We start from the raw sequence: 19,134 nt of genomic DNA, 5'->3' as shown, positions 1-19,134 counted from the left end.
TTTTCCAGTCATCTACTATTCTAGTATAATTGCAATGTTTTGGAACAAACTGCCTATGAAAACAGTATCTTTAAAAAAAAAAAACACTCAAAATGCATGTTCCAAATTATTATGCACAGCAGAGTTTAACCTTTTTTTATTTTGAACAAAAAAATGGTCAATTGTGAAGTTATAAGCATTATCAGCTTATTACAAAATGAAATCAAACAGTTTTCAAGTGAAAACTTTATTCTAGGTGATGTTACATTTGCACATAGGACCCCTTGTTCGAAAGAAGCTTCTGAACTCTCTCATCCATTGAATTTGTCAGTTTTTGGATGGTTTCTGTTTCAATTGTTTTGCATGTGGACAGAATACCCTCCTAGAGCTGTTGCTTAGATGTGAACTGCCTCCCGCCATCATAGACACTCCTTTTGATGATGCTCCAGAGGTTCTCAATGGGGTTGAGGCCAGGGGAAGATGGTGGCCACACCATAAGTTTGTCCTCTTTTATGCCCATAGCAGCCAGAGATGCAGATGTGTTTTTTGCAGCATGAGACGGTGCATTATCATGCATGAAAATTATCTTGCTGCGGAAAGCACGGTTCTTCCTCTTGAACCATGGCAGGAAGGGTTGTTTTAGAAACTCCACATAGATTATGGAGTTCATCTTTACCCCTTCAGGGATCATAAAGGGGCCGACAATCTCTCTCCCCATGATTCCAGCCCAAAACATTACTCCACCTCCTCCTTGTTGGCGCCTTAGCCGTGTTTTCATGGGGTGTCCATTAACCAGCCATCCTCCACTCCATCCATCTGGACCATCGAGCGTTGCACGGCACTCATCGGTGAACAAAACAGTTTGGAAGTCAGTCTTCATGTATCGTTTGGCCCACTGGAGCCGTTTCTGCTTGTGTGCAGTGGATAGAGGTGGTCGACAGGATGGCTTATGCACAGCTGCAAACCTCTGAAGGACCCTGCATATTGTTGTTCTGGGGACGTTGGAGGCACCAGCAGCTTCAAAAACTTGTCTGCTGCTATGACAAGGCATTTTTGCAGCTGCTCTTTTAACCTTACGCAATTGCCTGTTGGAAAGAGTCCTCATTTTCTCCTTATCAGCACGCACACGTGTGTGCTGGGAATCAGCTACATTCTTCTTAATTGTGCAATGATCACGATGAAGTGTCTTGGCAATGTTGATTGTAGTCATGCCTTGACCTAAATACTCCACATATTGTTGCTTCTCAGCAGCAGACACATCCTTTTTCTTTCCCATTTTGGCAAAAAATGTAGGCTGCTTAATAATGTGGAACAGCCTTCTTAAAGGGAACCTGTCACCCCCTTTTTTCCGTATGAGATAAAAATACTGTTAAATAGGGCCTGAGCTGTGCATTACAATAGTGTATTTTGTGGACCCCGATTCCCCACCTATGCTGCCGAAATGCGTTACCAAAGTAGTCGTTTTTGCCTGTCAATCAGGCTGGTCTGGTCAGATGGGCATGGTGTCTTCCCCCAGATCTTGCTTAGTTTTCCGTTGGTGGCGTAGTGGTGTGCGCATGCCCAAGTCCAGAATCCACTGCACAGGGGAGGGAAAAGAGCGCGATCTGCGCTATTCCCCTGGTGATCGGTGGGGGCGGCCATCTTCCTGTGGCCGCGTGTGCGCAGATCGAGCGCTCTGCTGCCCGGGGCTTCAGGAAAATGGCCGCGGGATGCCGCGCGTGCGCAGATGGAGATCGCGGCGGCCATTTTCCTGAAGCAGAGATGCGAACTCCGCTTCAGGAAAATGGCCGCCCCCACCGATCACCAGGGGAATAGCGCAGATCGCGCTCTTTTCCCTCCCCTGTGCAGTGGATTCGGGACTTGGGCATGCGCACACCACTACGCCACCAACAGAAAACTAAGCAAGATCTGGGGGAAGACACCACGCCCATCTGACCAGACCAGCCTGATTGACAAGCGAAAACGACTACTTTGGTAACGCATTTCGGCAGCATAGGTGGGGAATCGGGGTCCACAAAATACACTATTGTAATGCACAGCTCAGGCCCTATTTAACAGTATTTTTATCTCATACGGAAAAAACGGGGTGACAGGTTCCCTTTAAGTAGTCTTGCCTTTATTTGGACACACCTGCCAAACTAATTTGCACAGGTATCTGCAATTGCTTTCCGTGATATAAAGAGCCCCTACACACATCACCATCAATGAGTTTAAATGACAAACAAAAAAATTCTAACCTTATCACTCCTAAACTCTTTGTGCATAATAATTTGGAACACAGTGTATATCACAGCAGCGAGAACTCTGCCAAAGCGCAGGCTGCTCGCTTGGAAAGTATGAGGAGTGGGGACAAAAGCAGATGAAAGCTGGGGGAGATTATGTATAACAGTGTATAAGAGAAGCAATACTTATACTGTAAGATAAGACAGCCTGCCTCCCCTCCATCTCCACTCCTCTTAACCTAGCTGCCTGGGCTTCAGCCGCTCTGACACACAACACCATAGCTAATGGCCAGAGAAGGCCTTAGCTTTCTCTACTCTCACATCCAGTCTTGTTTAGGACAACTAATGTGATGAAAGCCATTTCAAAAACCTTACCATTTCCTCAGACAAGAAAAGCAAAAGTAAACAAGTTTTCATTCGTTAATAAATCAATACATTTCTTTATTCCCCATAGAAGTTCATTAAACATCTGCTTATGCCGTTCCCAATAGCCTGACTACAAAATTCTCAATAAACTTACAACTGGGTGTTGCCAATTTCCTGATTCAACAGTGTCCGATTGGAACACCTCAATGAAAAATGAAATGGCCACTACTTATATATTGATAAAAAAAATAAACTCCTGGCAAATTTAATAAAAACTGTCTGGTGCAGTAATAGTTAACAATAATCTTTATTTTTATATAGCGCTAACATATTCCGCAGCGCTTTACAGTTTGCACACATTATCATCGCTGTCCCCGATGGGGCTCACAATCTAAATTCCCTATTAGTATATCTTTGTAGTGTGGGAGGAAACCAGAGAACCCGGAGGAAACCCACGCAAACACGGAGAGAACATACAAACCCCTTCCAGATATTATCTGTGGTGGGACTTGAACCCAGGACTCCAGTGCTGCAAGGCTGCAGTGCTAACCATCTTTAACCATTTCCCCGACATGTCAGGGAAAGGTCAGAGAGGCCCAGCACCTGTGCACTGCAGTACTTTGCTCTGCCCTCAACAGGGCAGACACAGTACGCCGCCTGCGCTGGAGCCGCGGCAAGAAGAGGACGTCATCTGATGAAGATAGGAGGCGCTGGACCGGACCGTTGACACCCATCGGACCCAGACCGCACCTGGGTGAGTATAATATAACCTTTATTTCTCATCTTTCAGGTTATATCGGGGGCTTATCTACAGCATTACAGAATGCTGTAGATAAGCCCGATACCGATGGCCGCAGCTCATATACGATTTTGGGGGGTGACAGACTCCCTTTAATATGCTGCCTCTTCAGAGATAAAGAGGACGAACTCTATAGCGCCACCTGTTGGAAGTAGCAATCCTACAAGTCGCAATCAACCCTTTGATATGATGTTGATTGTGACTTGTAGGATCGCCACTTCCAACAGGTGGCGCCAGCAGTGTTCCCCAACTCCGGTCCTCAAGAGCCACCAACAGGTCATGTTTTGATGATTTCATTAGCATTGCACAGGTTATTGAATGCTTGCCTGTCCAGGTGATGCAATTATCACCTGTGCAATACTAAGGAAATCCTGAAAACATGACCTGTTGGTGGCTCTTGAGGACCGGAATTGGGGGAACACTGCGCTATAGAGTTCAAGTCCTCTTTCTCTGAAGAGGCAATTTGCATATGCTATGTAGAAAATGCATTTTCAATACAGAGATCTTCATTAGGCTCCAAACATTCCTCTGTTTTTAGTAACGCATATACGGAAAAACAATCTCTGACAAGTGATCGGACAAAGACGGGGCAGTTGTACCACTATCCATATTTTAGGTGCATATGTAACAATACTTTACAGGGTAGCGCACCCTTCTTTCTCCTTGGCAAAATGGCTGCCATAGCATCCAAGCAGGACAAAACATACACTATAGCATGCTAGCAAGTCATTAAGAAATCAGGTTTATGTTGGAGACACCAGTTGACCGGCCCTACGGTTAATCATTGGGAGGGAGAATATTATATCTATGGTACTTATTAGTGTTCTATGCTTTATATAGAAACTAGAATGGCAAGTACAAACAAGAAGGGCCAAGTGATAAAGTGGTGTGCAGAGGAGAAAGGGGGCAAAGAAAGTAGAGGACATAAAGGTGCTTACCAAATGTACTGCATGGTCTATCTCTTCAGTAGTGACTCCAGCCCTAACCATCATTGCAGCCACGTCCAGGACTTCTCTCGCCAGCTAGAAAGTGGAAAGGGTAAGAATATTATCTGATGTGTAGAAATCAGACATTACACATTAAAGGCTATTAGCCATGCAGGCTGTCATGTTCTCAGAGTGTGAAACACTAAGTACTAGGTTTAAAATGCTAGTTTACAATTTCCATTTTTTTGACGATTTTTAGGCTTTATTCATAACAATGCGTGTTATCTGCATATTACTTTAACCCTTTCACAACCTTTGATGTATATTTACATCACTGGCCATGTCCCGCCTTTGATGTAGGCTTACAAGCAGAGCCCACATCTTTCCCCGAACTTGATGGATGATTTCAGCCATTAACTGCCTTTAACAGCCGAGGGTGGAGCGTTCAAGCAAACTGCAGCGTTCATAGGAGATTGTGATTTCCTCTATACATACAGAGCTGATGCCCCACTATGTGTCCCATTGAAAATAAACATTTAAAAAAAAAAAAAGAACAAAAAACATACATATTTGGAATCGCTGCGTTCAGAAATGTGTGATCAAAATATAAAAACAATCTGATCTATAAATGGCATAGCAGGAAAAAAAAAAAAATCAAAAATGCCAGAATTTAATTTTTTTGGTTGCCACAACATTGCAATAAAAGGCGATCAAAACATCGTAGCTACCCCAAACTGGTATAGATTAAAAAAAAAAAAAAAAGTCAGCTGAGGGTGAAAAATAATACTAATAATAAATATTATTTATTAATAATAATAATAATAATAATAATAATAATACTACGGGTCTCGGAAAATAGTGACAAATTTCAGTTTTTGTGTTTTGTTTTTTTCACTAATTTAAAAACACACACACACACACACACACACACACACACACACACACACACACACACACACACTGCCTTGCGAAACTATTCGGCTTCCTGGAACTTTTCAACCTTTTCCCACATATCATGCTTCAAACAAAGATACCAAATGTAAATTTTTGGTGAAGGATCAACAAGTGGAACACAATTGTGAAGTTAAACGAAATTTATTTTTTATTTTAAATTTTTGTGGAAATTACAAAACTGAAAAGTGGGGCGTGCAATATTATTCAGCCCTCTCCGTAGAGAGAGCCCACAGAGTTCCTACGAGACCTAATCCCCCCGGAGCCCCCCCGAGGCCTCTCTTGGCGCGCCTCCTCAACGGTAAAGATAGGGACGCTATCCTGCGTCTAGCAAGGCAGAAAAGCCCTATTAAATTTCACAACACCACCATTTCAATCTTCCCGGATTTTTCGGTGGAGCTTCAGAAACAAAGGGCACGTTTCATCGACATCAAGAAACAACTCAGAGATCGCAATGTCATATATTCCATGATATACCCTGCTAGGTTGCGGGTGGTTTATGAGGGTACCTCTGTGTTTTTTACTGACCCAGAGGAGGCGGTTGAATGGCTGCGCACCCACGGTGCGACCAATGCAAAATAATTCTAAAATATTTGTGCTATTACTTACGAAATGGAGCTTCCAAGAAAGGCGTCAAATTTATCAACAATATCGGACGCTGATTTCAGTGAGGATATCCCCGTTTTTTCTTCTCAATAGGAGTATGGGACTTCACTCCTACACTGTTTGGTTTTTTTATACACTGTTCTTATCTTGTAGTTTGGTTCAAACTTGTTCTACAAAAAATTGCTGTCAGGGAGATGTGTTTTTCCACTGTATTTCAGGAACATGTTGGCGTAACAATGTTTATAATATGCAACTAAGAAGGTATGGCATCTAATCTTACATGGTTGACATGGAATGTGAGAGGCCTGGGATCACCACGAAAAAGAGTTAAAGTATTTTCCCAGATAAAGCGTTATCACCCACATGTAGTCACTCTGGTAGAAACGCATTTGACAAGGGACTCGGCCCGATATGTCCAGAAACCGTGGGTACAGTGGTCTGTTCACACATTTCATACGAGCTACTCTAGAGGGGTCTCGTTGTTAATCCATAAGGATATTAGATGGGAGGTCGGAGAGATATGGAGAGACACTGAAGGGCGTTTTATTTTTGTACACGCATGGATTGATTTGAAGGAATATGTTATTATTTGTATATATAATCCCCCCCCTGCTAATTTATCCATCATAAAAAAGGCATTGGGATTTACTTTAAACTACCCAGATGCACATATTGTGTGCATGGGCGATTTTAACCTGGTTATGGATGAGGGTCTTGACAGACTTAGACTTGAAGATAGGGCTCCAGGGGAGACTCTAGGCCGATCTCGTTTATTCACATTCATGGAGGGCAGTGGCTGGTTGGATTTATGGAGGATACAATACCCAGATAAAAAAGAATACACCTGCCACTCGTCAGTTCGGCGCACTTTATCTCGCCTGGATTATATCTTTGGCTCCAGCAATTTGGCCATTTGGGTAGAGGAGGTACAGCATGGGAATAGAGGTATTTCAGACCACAGCCCAGTAATCCTTAAACTTAACTTTGGTCAGAAGAGGCAGGAGAGGGTTTGGAAACTAAATCCATTTTGGTTAAAACTGATTGGCCCCAATGATAGAACTCTAGAACAACTAGACTGTTTCATAACATCCGACCCAGAGCCACAAAATATAAATATGTTTTGGGACGCTCTTAAAGCGTTCATGAGAGGTTGCCTGACGTCTACAATCTCCTACATTAAACGGAAAACCTCTCGTGAAGATGATGAGATGGAACAACGACTAAAGGCCCCGTCTCACATAGCGAGATCGCTAGCGAGATCGCTGCTGAGTCACAAGTTTTGTGACGCAACAGCGACCTCCATAGCGATCTCGCTATGTGTGACACGTACCAGCGATCAGGCCCCTGCTGCGAGATCGCTGGTCGTGTCGGAATGGCCTGGACCTTTTTTTGGTCGTTGAGGCCCCGCTGACATTGCTGAATCGGTGTGTGTGACACCGATCCAGCGATGTCTTCACTGGTAACCAGGGTAAACATCGGGTTACTAAGCGCAGGGCCGCGCTTAGTAACCCGATGTTTACCCTGGTTACCAGCGTAAATGTAAAAAAAAACAAACACTACATACTCGCCTTCTGATGTCCGTCAGGTCCCTTGCCGTCTGCTTCCTGCTCTCACTGACTGCCGGCCGTACAGTGAGAAGTGAGAGCACAGCAGTGACGTCACCGCTGCGCTCTGCTCTCACTCTACGGCGGCTCAGTCAGAGCAGGAAGTAGACGGCAAGGGACCTGACGGACACCGAAAGGCGAGTATGTAGTGTTTGTTTTTTTTGGTAACCAGGGTAAACATCGGGTTACTAAGCGCGGCCCTGCGCTTAGTAACCCGATGTTTACCCTGGTTACCGGGTGCTGCAGGGGGACTTCGGCATCGTTGATGACAGTTTCAACGATGCCGAAGTCGTTCCCCTGATCGTTGGTCGCTGGGGAGAGCTGTCTGTGTGACAGCTCCCCAGCGACCACACAGCGACTTACTAACGATCACGGCCAGGTCATATCGCTGGTCGTGATCGTTGGTAAATCGCTTAAGGCCCCGTCTCACTTAGCGATTTACCAACGATCACGACCAGCGATACGACCTGGCCGTGATCGTTGGTAAGTCGCTGTGTGGTCGCTGGGGAGCTGTCACACAGACCGCTCTCCCCAGCGACCAACGATCAGGGGAACGAGTTCGGCATCGTTGAAACTGTCTTCAACGATGCCGAAGTCCCCCTGCAGCACCCGGGTAACCAGGGTAAACATCGGGTTACTAAGCGCAGGGCCGCGCTTAGTAACCCGATGTTTATCCTGGTTACCAAAAAAAACAAACAGTACATACTCGCCTTTCGGTGTCCAGGTCCCTCGCCGTCTGCTTCCTGCTCTGACTGAGCCGCCGTACAGTGAGAGCAGAGCGCAGCGGTGACGTCACTGCTGTGCTCTCACTTCTCACTGTACGGCCGGCAGTCAGTGAGAGCAGGAAGCAGACGGCAAGGGACCTGACGGACATCAGAAGGCGAGTATGTACTGTTTGTTTTTTTTTACATTTACGCTGGTAACCAGGGTAAACATCGGGTTACTAAGCGCGGCCCTGCGCTTAGTAACCCGATGTTTACCCTGGTTACCAGTGAAGACATCGCTGGATCGGTGTCACACACACCGATTCAGCAATGTCAGCGGGGCCTCAACGACCAAAAAAAGGTCCAGGCCATTCCGACACGACCAGCGATCTCGCAGCAGGGGCCTGATCGCTGGTACGTGTCACACATAGCGAGATCGCTATGGAGGTCGCTGTTGCGTCACAAAACTTGTGACTCAGCAGCGATCTCGCTAGCGATCTCGCTATGTGAGACGGGGCCTTTAGTGAGACGGGGCCTTAAGGGACTCAGAAAAGGCCTATATCGCTAATCAGACCAGTGTGAATAGGGCAGAGTGGTTGTTAGCTCACAGATTACATGCACAATATGTTGACACTAAATCCAAACGTAAACTTTTCTTCACTAGACAAACTTACTTTGAACTGGGGAATCAGTCAAGCAAACTACTAGCCTTCATGGTACGACAACAAAATACATCGAATACTATACTTAAAATCCGAAACCCAGATGGCATAATAGTGACCTCCACGAGTGACATACTTCTATGCTTTCAGGAATATTATAAAAAGTTATATCGTTCTCAAGGGGACCTTAATACGGTGGACTGTCTGGGTTACTTGTCAGATATTGAATTTCCTGTGTTGAGCTCTGCACAACAGGCTTTTTTAGATGCAGATTTTACTTTGGAGGAAATTAATACTGCTATAGCGGACATGGCCTCTGGGAAGGCACCGGGCCCCGACGGGTTCCCCATAGAATTGTATAGGCAATATCGTGACCACCTAGCACCGAGTCTTTTGAGGGTGTTCCGGGAAATTTGGAGAGGGGGAGGTTCTTTGCCAGATTCTTTTTATGATGCAAATATTATAGTTTTAAAAAAGGAAGGTAAAGACCCCCTGGAATGTGGATCATACCGCCCTATATCACTGGTAAATGTTGACTATAAGATTTTCACTAAAATACTAGCCACTAGATTGAATGCAGTAATATTAGATATAATACACCCAGACCAGACCGGATTTATGCCTGGTAAAAACACGTCTATTAATATTAGGAGGGTCCAGTCGGTAACACAATATAGCTCACTAAAATTGGAAAACAGATGGGCTTTGGCCTCGCTAGACGCGGCCAAGGCGTTTGATTCCCTTGAATGGTCCTTTTTAAATGCATGTCTGCAGAAATATAATTTCGGCCCCAAGTTTCAAAAATGGATTAGCGCAATATATATGAAACCTAAAGCTCGGATAATAGTCAATAATTCCAGGTCAGATGCTTTCCCCCTAATGAGAGGGACCCGGCAGGGCTGCCCCCTTTCGCCGGCCCTTTTTGCCCTCGCTATCGAAGCACTAGCGATACGTATGAGATCTGCCCCGTCTATTAAAGGTATTACAATAGCTAACCGTGTAGAGACTGTTGGCCTGTATGCAGATGACATGGTAGTTTTTATGGATGATGTGGAAGAGACATTACCACAGGTGATTTCCGTCATAAATAAATTTAGTGGGTACTCCGGATTATATATAAATTGGGACAAGTCCTCCTTGATGTCTCTCTCCCATGCTTCGGCTGATCACCTTGAGAAGCTATCACCATTACCAGTAGTGTCCCATTTTAAGTATTTGGGAATAAATATACCTAGGAGTAGTAGGCTGGATTTACAGCTTAATGTTCTGCCATTATTAGATCTAGTCAAACATAAATTTACGGTATGGGAGAAATTGCCATTGTCTGTCTCTGGTCGTATAAATCTAATTAAGATGATATTACTTCCGAAGCTTAACTATTCCCTCCAGCACAGTGCAGTTCCCGTCCCCAGATCCTTTTTTTCAAACCTAAACTCCTTAATATCATCTTTTGTGTGGGGGAAATCTAGACCTAAACTTAAGCTGTCTACTTTGCAAAGATCCAAACAGATGGGGGGTGTAGCGTTACCTAATTTTTTTCTATATTACTTAGCCGGACAATTAAGAGCACTGAGTGCGTGGATGCCTGGGGGTCATCTTCCAAACTCGGAAAGTCATCTGGCCCATGCAGCAAAAACGGAGTGTTTACTGGGTTTTTTAGAAATAGACAAACCCAATACCCCTAAATTGTTACCACTCCTTCGCCTAGCGAGATCGGTTTGGCGTCAGGGGAAAAAGGTCGCTCACTTTGAAAATATTATAGCCGAAATGCCATTGTGGAACAATGAGTGTCTCCGGGAGCTGTTAGATCACCCATCTACCCAATTTTGGACCTCGCATGGGATTGCTTCCATTAATAATTTATACGAACAGGGTGTGTTGATGTCTTTTGAACAACTACGAGTTAAATGTGATATTCCAAGATCCCAATTCTTTCGTTATTTGCAACTTAGATCTGCGCTACAATCATATATACGCAGAATGGGGCCTATGTCAATAATATCGTCCCTTCCGTTAATAGGGATCCTCAAATCACAGGGGCCCCGAGGTCTCATTTCCACTCTATACACACATCTATTGTCTGTGGGTGCGGATTCTGAGGTACTGCCGGTTAAAGGGAAATGGAAGCTTTTAATTCCAGATCTTCAGGATGAGGACTGGGAAATGATTTTAGAGTCCCCATCCAAGGTATCCCCATCGGCTAACAATAAAATGATCCAAATGTATATAATACATCAAGCTTATCTAACCCCGTCGCGGCTATTTAAAATGGGTAGGAGCTGCTCCTCGGAATGTCTGAGATGTCATGTAGAGGAAGCGGATTTTCTACACATGATATGGGGCTGTCCAATCATTCAATCCTTTTGGAGGGAGGTGACATCCTTGCTGTCCTCTCTAATGCATACTTCTGTCCCCTTAGATCCGTTAATATGTCTATTCGGAGTACTTGATGAAGAGATATGGGGACATCATGTACAAATTCTTCCGAGAGAAACACTTTTTTTAGCAAGGAAAATAATAGCTTTAAGATGGATGGGGAACAATAATCCGTCGCTCAGAGCATGGATCGATCTGGTGAACTCGGTAATACCTTTTGAACGCACACTATACCAGAATAGAGGTTGTATGGGAAAATTTGAAAAGATATGGGAGATATGGAACTCTTCATACCACACCATGTCATCACGTGATGGATAGCCTAGCTTTTCTACATTATTTGACAAATTTTCATTGGTTACTGCCTCTTCTCGATGTTTAAAATATATGTTTGCTACAGTGGGTGTTAGTTTTTTATTTTTCTTTTGGCAGCAAGATGATTGAGTGTTCAGAAAAAAGAGTCTAAAGTTTTGTTGTAGATTCTTTGGGTGTACTGTAATGCTTTAACTTTTCTGTGAACGAAGTCATGTAACATTTTGTGTATTAAGATGACTGGAATCATACTTGTTTATCAATTCGGTTACAATATTATGTGCACCTTGTTATGTTCAATAAACGAGTTTAAAAAAAAAAAATATTATTCAGCCCCTTTAACTTAATACTTTGTTGCGCCCCCTTTTGTTGTGATTACAGCTGCAAGTTGCTTGGTCTATGTCTCTATCAGTTTTGTACATCGAGAGACTGAAATTCTTGCCCATTCTTCCTTGGCAAACAGCTCGAGCTCAGTGAGGTTTGATGGAGATCGTTTGTGAACAGCAGTTTTCAGCTCTTTCCACAGATTCTCGATTGGATTGAGCTCTGGACTTTGACTTGGCCATTCTAACACCTGGATACGTTTATTTGTGAACTATTCCATTGTAGATTTTGCTTTATGTTTGGGATCATTGTCTTGTTGGAAGACAAATCTCTGTCCCAGTCTCAGGTCTTTTGCAAACTCCAACAGGTTTTCTTCAAGAATGGTCCTGTATTCGGCTCCATCCATCTTCCAATTAATTTTAACCATCTTCCCTGTCCCTATATATAGAAGCAAGATAAATATATAGCTCAACAGTTAAAATGTAACCTTTAATGAATCCTAATAAAATACCGTAGGGTATGTGGACCCAGTCGGTTTAGAAGGAAGACAAAACGAAAAAAATAACACACCAAAAGTGAATTACACCATTAAAAATCCAAACAGTCCCTTCCTTTTACAAATAGGAGGAGCAGGTAGATGAGTATCACAATAACAAAAGATTGTACTCTATAAAGAAAGCCACAAGGCCCAATCACCTTGCAGCCCAGAGGTCACAAAAATACCTCAATTTCATAGATTTAAATAAGTAACAGAACGATCTCACCCAGCGTTGCTGTTTTCATAAAGCATTCGTAGGGCTCCAAATGTCCGTGGATCCCGGGGGAGGCTTATCACACATCCATACAATACATCGTTTAAGACACTCGGACCCTGATCAATTCATCCCCAAAGATGTGGCTCCCGACGCGTTTCCCTCGGCTCTGTTCATCAGGGGAGACAAGCCTTTTTACAATACTACGGGGAATAGATGTGCAGTGTCCATTACTCCTCTGACATGAGGAAGTCCCATTGTTGCCAAAAAGTTCGATTTTGGTTTCATCTGACCAGAGCACCTTCTTCCACATGTTTGGTGTGTCTCCCAGGTGGCTTGTTGCAAACTTTAACAAAACTTATGGATACCTTTGAGAAATGGCTTTCTTCTTGCCACTTTTCCATAAAGGCCTGATTTGTGCAGTGTACGACTGATTGTTGTCCTATGGACAGACTGTCCCAACTCAGCTGTAGATCTCTGCAGTTCATCCAGAGTGATCATGGGCCTCTTGGCTGCATCTCTGATCAGTCTTCTCCTTGTTTTGGATGAAAGTTTAGAGGGACGGCCGGGTCTTGGTAGATTTGCAGTGGTATGATACTCCTTCCATTTCAATATGATCGCTTGCACAGTGCTCCTTGGGATGTTTAAAGTTTTGGAAATCATTTTGTATCCAAATCCGGTTTTAAACTTCTCCACAACAGTATCACGGACCTGCCTGTTGTGTTCCTTGGTCTTCATGATACTCTCTGTGCTTCAAACAGAACCCTGAGGGTATGTGCACACATTGCTGATTCTCTGCAGATCCGCAATTGATTTACAGTACAATGTAAATCAATGAGAAAAAAAAAAATGCTGTGCACACTTTGCGGAAGATCCGCTGCGGAAACGCTGCAGTTTAAAAAAAGTAGCATGTCACTTTTTTTGTGAATCTGCAGCGTTTTTGTACCCATTCCGTTGTAGAAAACCGCAGGGGTAAAAACCGCAGCAAATCCGCAAGAAAACCGCAGCGAAAACTAACAAAAACGCTGCGGAACCGCACAGAAACTAAACAAATCCGCAGGTGCGTTTTCTGCCAGGAGAGGCAGAATCCGCACCAGAAATTCCTAAGGCTAATCCGCAACGTGTGCACATAGCCTCAGACTATCACAGAGCAGGTGCATTTATATGGAGACTTGATTACACACAGGTGGATTATATTTATCATCATTAGGCATTTAGGACAACATTGGATCATTAAGAGATCCACAATGAACTTCTGGAGTGAGTTTGCTGCACCTAAAGTAAAGGGGCAATAATATTGCACGCCCCACTCTTCAGTTTTTGAATTTAAAAAAAAAAAAAAAAAGTTTAAAATAAATTTCTTTCAACTTCATAATTGTGTTCCACTTGTTGTTGATTCCTCACCAAATCTTTACATTTGGTATCTTTATGTTTGAAGCATGATATGTGGGAAAAGGTTGAAAAGTTCCAGGGGGCTGAATACTTTCTCAAGGCACTGTATTTGGTATCTGACCTGGGAAATCAAGTTGCCACAAGTTTTATCATCTAGTGAACATGGTAAATAAAATACACCCCCCCCCAAAAAAAAAAAAAAAATAATAAATAAATAAATAAACAGAACAGAAGGGTAACAAAGAGCAACTCTTGCTCTGGGGGACCTGTCCTGTAGTACAGAGACCACTCATTGATTTGAACAAGTAATGTAAATACTTACATTTTTCAGGGGAATCAAGATGGCAGCCATGGGACAGGCCAAACTGCACTTTGCGAATAGCTTGTGCAAAGACTTCTATCTAGTAATCGACCATATAAATGCAGCATCTGAATGAAATCTTACCTTACATACAATGCGCATGCCTTCAATTTCTTCTGGAGAAAGCACTTTAATTTGGGAGGTTCCCTTCAAGGCTTGTTCAGATTGTGACATTCCTGAAAGACAGATACCCATTTTGAGTTGTAATGATTCTTATTTAACTCACAAATCAAAAATGCACATACGCCATAACATGAGAGGATGCATTTGGGGGTCATTTTAAATGCTTCACATTACCTAATGGGTGCTCTGCATAATCTGGCCTTTGTATGTAGCTTGGCACCGGTCTCATCGGCATCTGAAAGATAAATGCACACAATATACAAATGGCTAATTAAAGGTCAAAGGTCCTCGTCGTATATCTTCCAAGGGTTGGCAGTGAGTTTTTCGTGGAGTACTCGTAATCTTGACACAGATATGTGGATCTAGTTACATTTTTTTGTAGATCAATGACAATCTGATGCCTGTAGTGTTCAAACCAAAAGTTGGCTGGTCTGCTAATGATCTGCAAGTTAAATGCCCTTTCTGTAACCAGGTTTAAAGGGTTTTCTCCAGCTATCCCATAGAGAATAAAGAGTGGTGGGACATTTCTGAGCCTGCTCTTGGAATACATGGGGGCACCTACATTTTAGGGTTGCCATATCGGTTTATTCCTCCTGACCCTCCCATACACATGCACTCTTGGTTTTTCCTGCATTTTCTCTCAATAGCAAGATGAGAATCAACAGAATCCAGATACCTCGCTCAGCTGGTTATCTACCACAAGAACTAAAATCCAACATACTTGATCTGTCTTTCAACCAACAAATGCTACTGGAGAAACGTGGGTCGGTTTTTTACATATTAGCCTGTCAAAAACAAGAGTTTGGCCAGTTTTCATCTAACACTAGGTTCACACATGCATATTTGTCAGTGTTAGCCTATGTTTGTGAATATGGGTCATTTTTCACATGGTTCTGCATGTAATAAAATGCATCATGCACTAGTAAGGTTCAATATATTGACCAGGTTATTGAATTTAGATAATGCCTACATATAAAAAAACAAAATGTATTCAAAACCCACTCCCACATATACAAAATCTAAAAAGATTTTATTTTTACTAAATGATATATACAGAATGACAGGAATAAAAAAAGAAAAGGTTTTTACAAAATAAGAGGAATCAAGTAATGCAAAAGGTACATCCATTAAAGGACACAACTTAACATGTTACAATCATATCCCATAACTAAACAATCCAGCATAGTTGCTCATAATTAAAAGGGACACCGACATGTCAAATACTGTTGCTGCTTACCCATATTGGAAAGTGGAGACCACCTCAGCCACCCCAGTTCATCTCTAGGCTTTTGTTTCAGATTTTATGTGCTTTGTGCATATAAAAAGAGTGGTATCCCTTTTCTTTGAGCTAGACATTACATTCATGTGGTTCCCCATTGCTGGGTGTCAATTATCCGTGTCTCAGCCCTTCCCAGCACTTATTTCACATTACGTCACTTGACACATGGTAAGGTCTTAACACTAGACGTTAGGACCATCCCGAATAGGATCGTCTTGACGTGATGGGATGGCTCTTACATTTTTTTGATCAAAATTACGTTAACTAAGTATCCTAATGGTATTTTAACCCCTTCCCGACCTTTGACGCCACGCAGGCGTCATGAAAACCCGTGCCAATCCGACCCATGACGCCTATGTGGCGTCATGGAATGATTGCGTCCCTGCAGATCAGGTGAAAGGGTTAACTCCAATTTCACCCGATCTGCAGGGACAGGGGGAGTGGTACTTCAGCCCAGGGGGGGGGGGGGGGGGGGTGGCTTCACCCCCCCGTGGCTACGATCGCTCTGATTGGCTGTTGAAAGTGAAACTGCCAATCAGAGCGAATTGTAATATTTCACCTAAAAAACTGGTGAAATATTACAATCCAGCCATGGCCGATGCTGCAATATCATCGGCCATGGCTGGAAAACCTAATCTGTCCCCCCCCCACACCCACCGATCTCCTCCCCAGTCCTCCATTATGTGGTCCGCCCCCCTAAGTCGTCCTGTCCGCTCCCTCGTCCTCCTGCCCGCTCCCCCCGTGCTCCGATGCCACCCCCCGTCCTCCGATCCACCCCCCATGCTCAGACCCCCCCCCCCCTCATACTTACCGAGCCTCCGGGCGTCCGTCCGTCTTCTCCATGGGCGCCGCCATATTCCAAAATGGCGGGCGCATGCGCAGTGCGCTCGCCGAATCTGCCGGCCGGCAGATTCGTTCCAGGTATATTTTGATCACTGCGATATAACCTATCACAGTGATCAAAATAAAAAAAATTGTAAATGACCCCCCCCCCCCCCTTTATCACCCCCATAGGTAGGGACACTAATAAAAAAAAAGAAAATATTTTTCTTCTTTTTCCACTAGGGTTAGGGTTAGGGTTAGAACTAGGGTTAGGGTTAGGGCATGTGCACACAGTGCGGATTTGGCAGCGGATCCGCAGCGGATTGGCCGCGGATCCGCAGCGGATCGGCCGCTGCGAATTCGTAGCAGTTTTCCATCAGGTTTACAGTACCATGTACACCTATGGAAAACCAAATCCGCTGTGCCCATGGTGCGGAAAATACCGTGCGGAAACGCTGTGTTGTATTTTCCACAGCATGTCAATTTTGTGCGGATTCCGCAGTGTTTTACACCTGTTCCTCAATAGGAATCCGCAGGTGAAATCCGCACAAAAAAACACTGGAAATCCGCTGTAAATCCTCAGGTAAAACGCAGTGCATTTTACCTGTGGATTTTTCAAAAATGGTGCGGAAAAATCTCACACGAATCCGCAACGTGGGCACATAGATTTAGGGTTGGAATTAGGGCTAGGGTTGGAATTAGGGCTAGGGTTGGAATTAGGGCTAGGGTTGGAATTAGGGCTAGGGTTGGAATTAGGGCTAGGGTTGGAATTAGGGCTAGGGTTGGAATTAGGGCTAGGGTTGGAATTAGGGCTAGGGTTGGAATTAGGGCTAGGGTTGGAATTAGGGCTAGGGTTGGAATTAGGGCTAGGGTTGGAATTAGGGCTAGGGTTGGAATTAGGGCTAGGGTTGGAATTAGGGCTAGGGTTGGAATTAGGGCTAGGGTTGGAATTAGGGCTAGGGTTGGAATTAGGGCTAGGGTTGGAATTAGGGCTAGGGTTGGAATTAGGGCTAGGGTTGGAATTAGGGCTAGGGTTGGAATTAGGGCTAGGGTTGGAATTAGGGCTAGGGTTGGAATTAGGGCTAGGGTTGGAATTAGGGCTAGGGTTGGAATTAGGGCTAGGGTTGGAATTAGGGCTAGGGTTGGAATTAGGGCTAGGGTTGGAATTAGGGCTAGGGTTGGAATTAGGGCTAGGGTTGGAATTAGGGCTAGGGTTGGAATTAGGGCTAGGGTTGGAATTAGGGCTAGGGTTGGAATTAGGGCTAGGGTTGGAATTAGGGCTAGGGTTGGAATTAGGGCTAGGGTTGGAATTAGGGCTAGGGTTGGAATTAGGGCTAGGGTTGGAATTAGGGCTAGGGTTGGAATTAGGGCTAGGGTTGGAAATAGGGCTAGGGTTGGAAATAGGGTTAAGATTAGGCTCGTTAGGGTTACGGATAGGGTTAGGGGTGTGTTGGGGTTACAGTTGTGGTTAGGGTTGGGATTAGGGTAAGGGTTGGGATTAGGGTTAGGATTAGGGTTGGGATTAGGGTTACGGGTGTGTTGGGGTTAGGGTTGTGGTTAGGTTTATGGCTACAGTTGGGATTACGGTTAGGGGTGTATTGGGGTTAGTGTTGAAGTTAGAATTGAGGGGTTTCCACTGTTTAGGCACATCAGGAGTCTCCAAACGCAACATGGCGCCACCATTGATTCCAGCCAATCTTGCGTTCAAAGAGTCAAATGGTGCTCCCTCCCTTCCAAGCCCCGACGTGCGCCCAAACAGTGGTTTACCCCCACATATGGGGTACAAGCGTACTCAGGACAAACTGGGCAACAACTATTGGGGTCCAATTTCTCCTGTTACCCTTGCGAAAATAAAAAATGACTTGCTAAAACATCTTTTTTGAGGAAAGAACAATTATTTTTTATTTTCACGGCTCTGCGTTATAAACTTCTGTGAAGCACTTGGGGGTTCAAAGTGCTCACCACACATCTAGATTAGTTCCATGGGAGGTCTAGTTTCCAAAATGGGGTCAATTGTGCGGGAGCTCCAATGTTTAGGCACACAGGGGCTCTCCAAACGCTACATGGTGTCCGCTAATGATTGAAGCTAATTTTCCATTCAAAAAGCCAAATGGCGTGCCTTCCCTTCCGAGCCCTGCGCCCAAACAGTGGTTTACCCCCACATATCGGGTATCATCGTACTCAGGACAAACTGGACAACAACATTTGGGGTCCAATTTCTCCTATTACCCTTGGGAAAATAAAAAATTCCGGGCTAAAAATCATTTTTGAGGAAAGAAAAATAATTTTTTATTTTCATGGCTCTGCGTTATAAACTTCTGTGAAGCACCTGGGGGTTTTAAGTGCTCACTATGCATCTAGATAAGTTCCTTGGGGGGTCTAGTTTCCAAAATGGGGTCACTTGTAGGGGAGCTCCAATGTTTAGGCACACAGGGGCTCTCCAAATGCAACATGGTGTCCGCTAACGATTGGAGCTAATTTTCCATTCAAAAAGTCAAATGGCGCGCCTTCCCTTCCGAGCCTTGCCGTGCACCCAAACAGTGGTTTACCCCCACATATGAGGTATCGGTGTAC

The 19,134-nt window shown here is 44.1% G+C and overlaps 1 protein-coding gene across 1 annotated transcript in view; it reads right to left on the bottom strand.

Annotated features, from left to right (window-relative positions):
- Positions 1-19,134, bottom strand: part of METAP1 (methionyl aminopeptidase 1) — a 60,610-nt gene that overhangs the window by 14,928 nt on the left and 26,548 nt on the right. Inside the window, exons 4-6 of the mRNA XM_077277481.1 lie at positions 14,634-14,694; positions 14,421-14,512; positions 4,305-4,388 (exon numbers count right to left, since the gene is read on the bottom strand). Coding sequence (XP_077133596.1) covers positions 4,305-4,388; positions 14,421-14,512; positions 14,634-14,694 — 237 coding nt within the window. The remainder of the gene's footprint in view (positions 1-4,304; positions 4,389-14,420; positions 14,513-14,633; positions 14,695-19,134) is intronic.

This window comes from Ranitomeya variabilis, chromosome 1, assembly GCF_051348905.1.
Source record: "Ranitomeya variabilis isolate aRanVar5 chromosome 1, aRanVar5.hap1, whole genome shotgun sequence".
NCBI classification, from domain to species: domain Eukaryota; kingdom Metazoa; phylum Chordata; class Amphibia; order Anura; family Dendrobatidae; genus Ranitomeya; species Ranitomeya variabilis.
The sequence above is the reverse complement of the archived record's forward strand: the minus strand, read 5'-3'. Positions and strand labels throughout refer to the sequence as shown.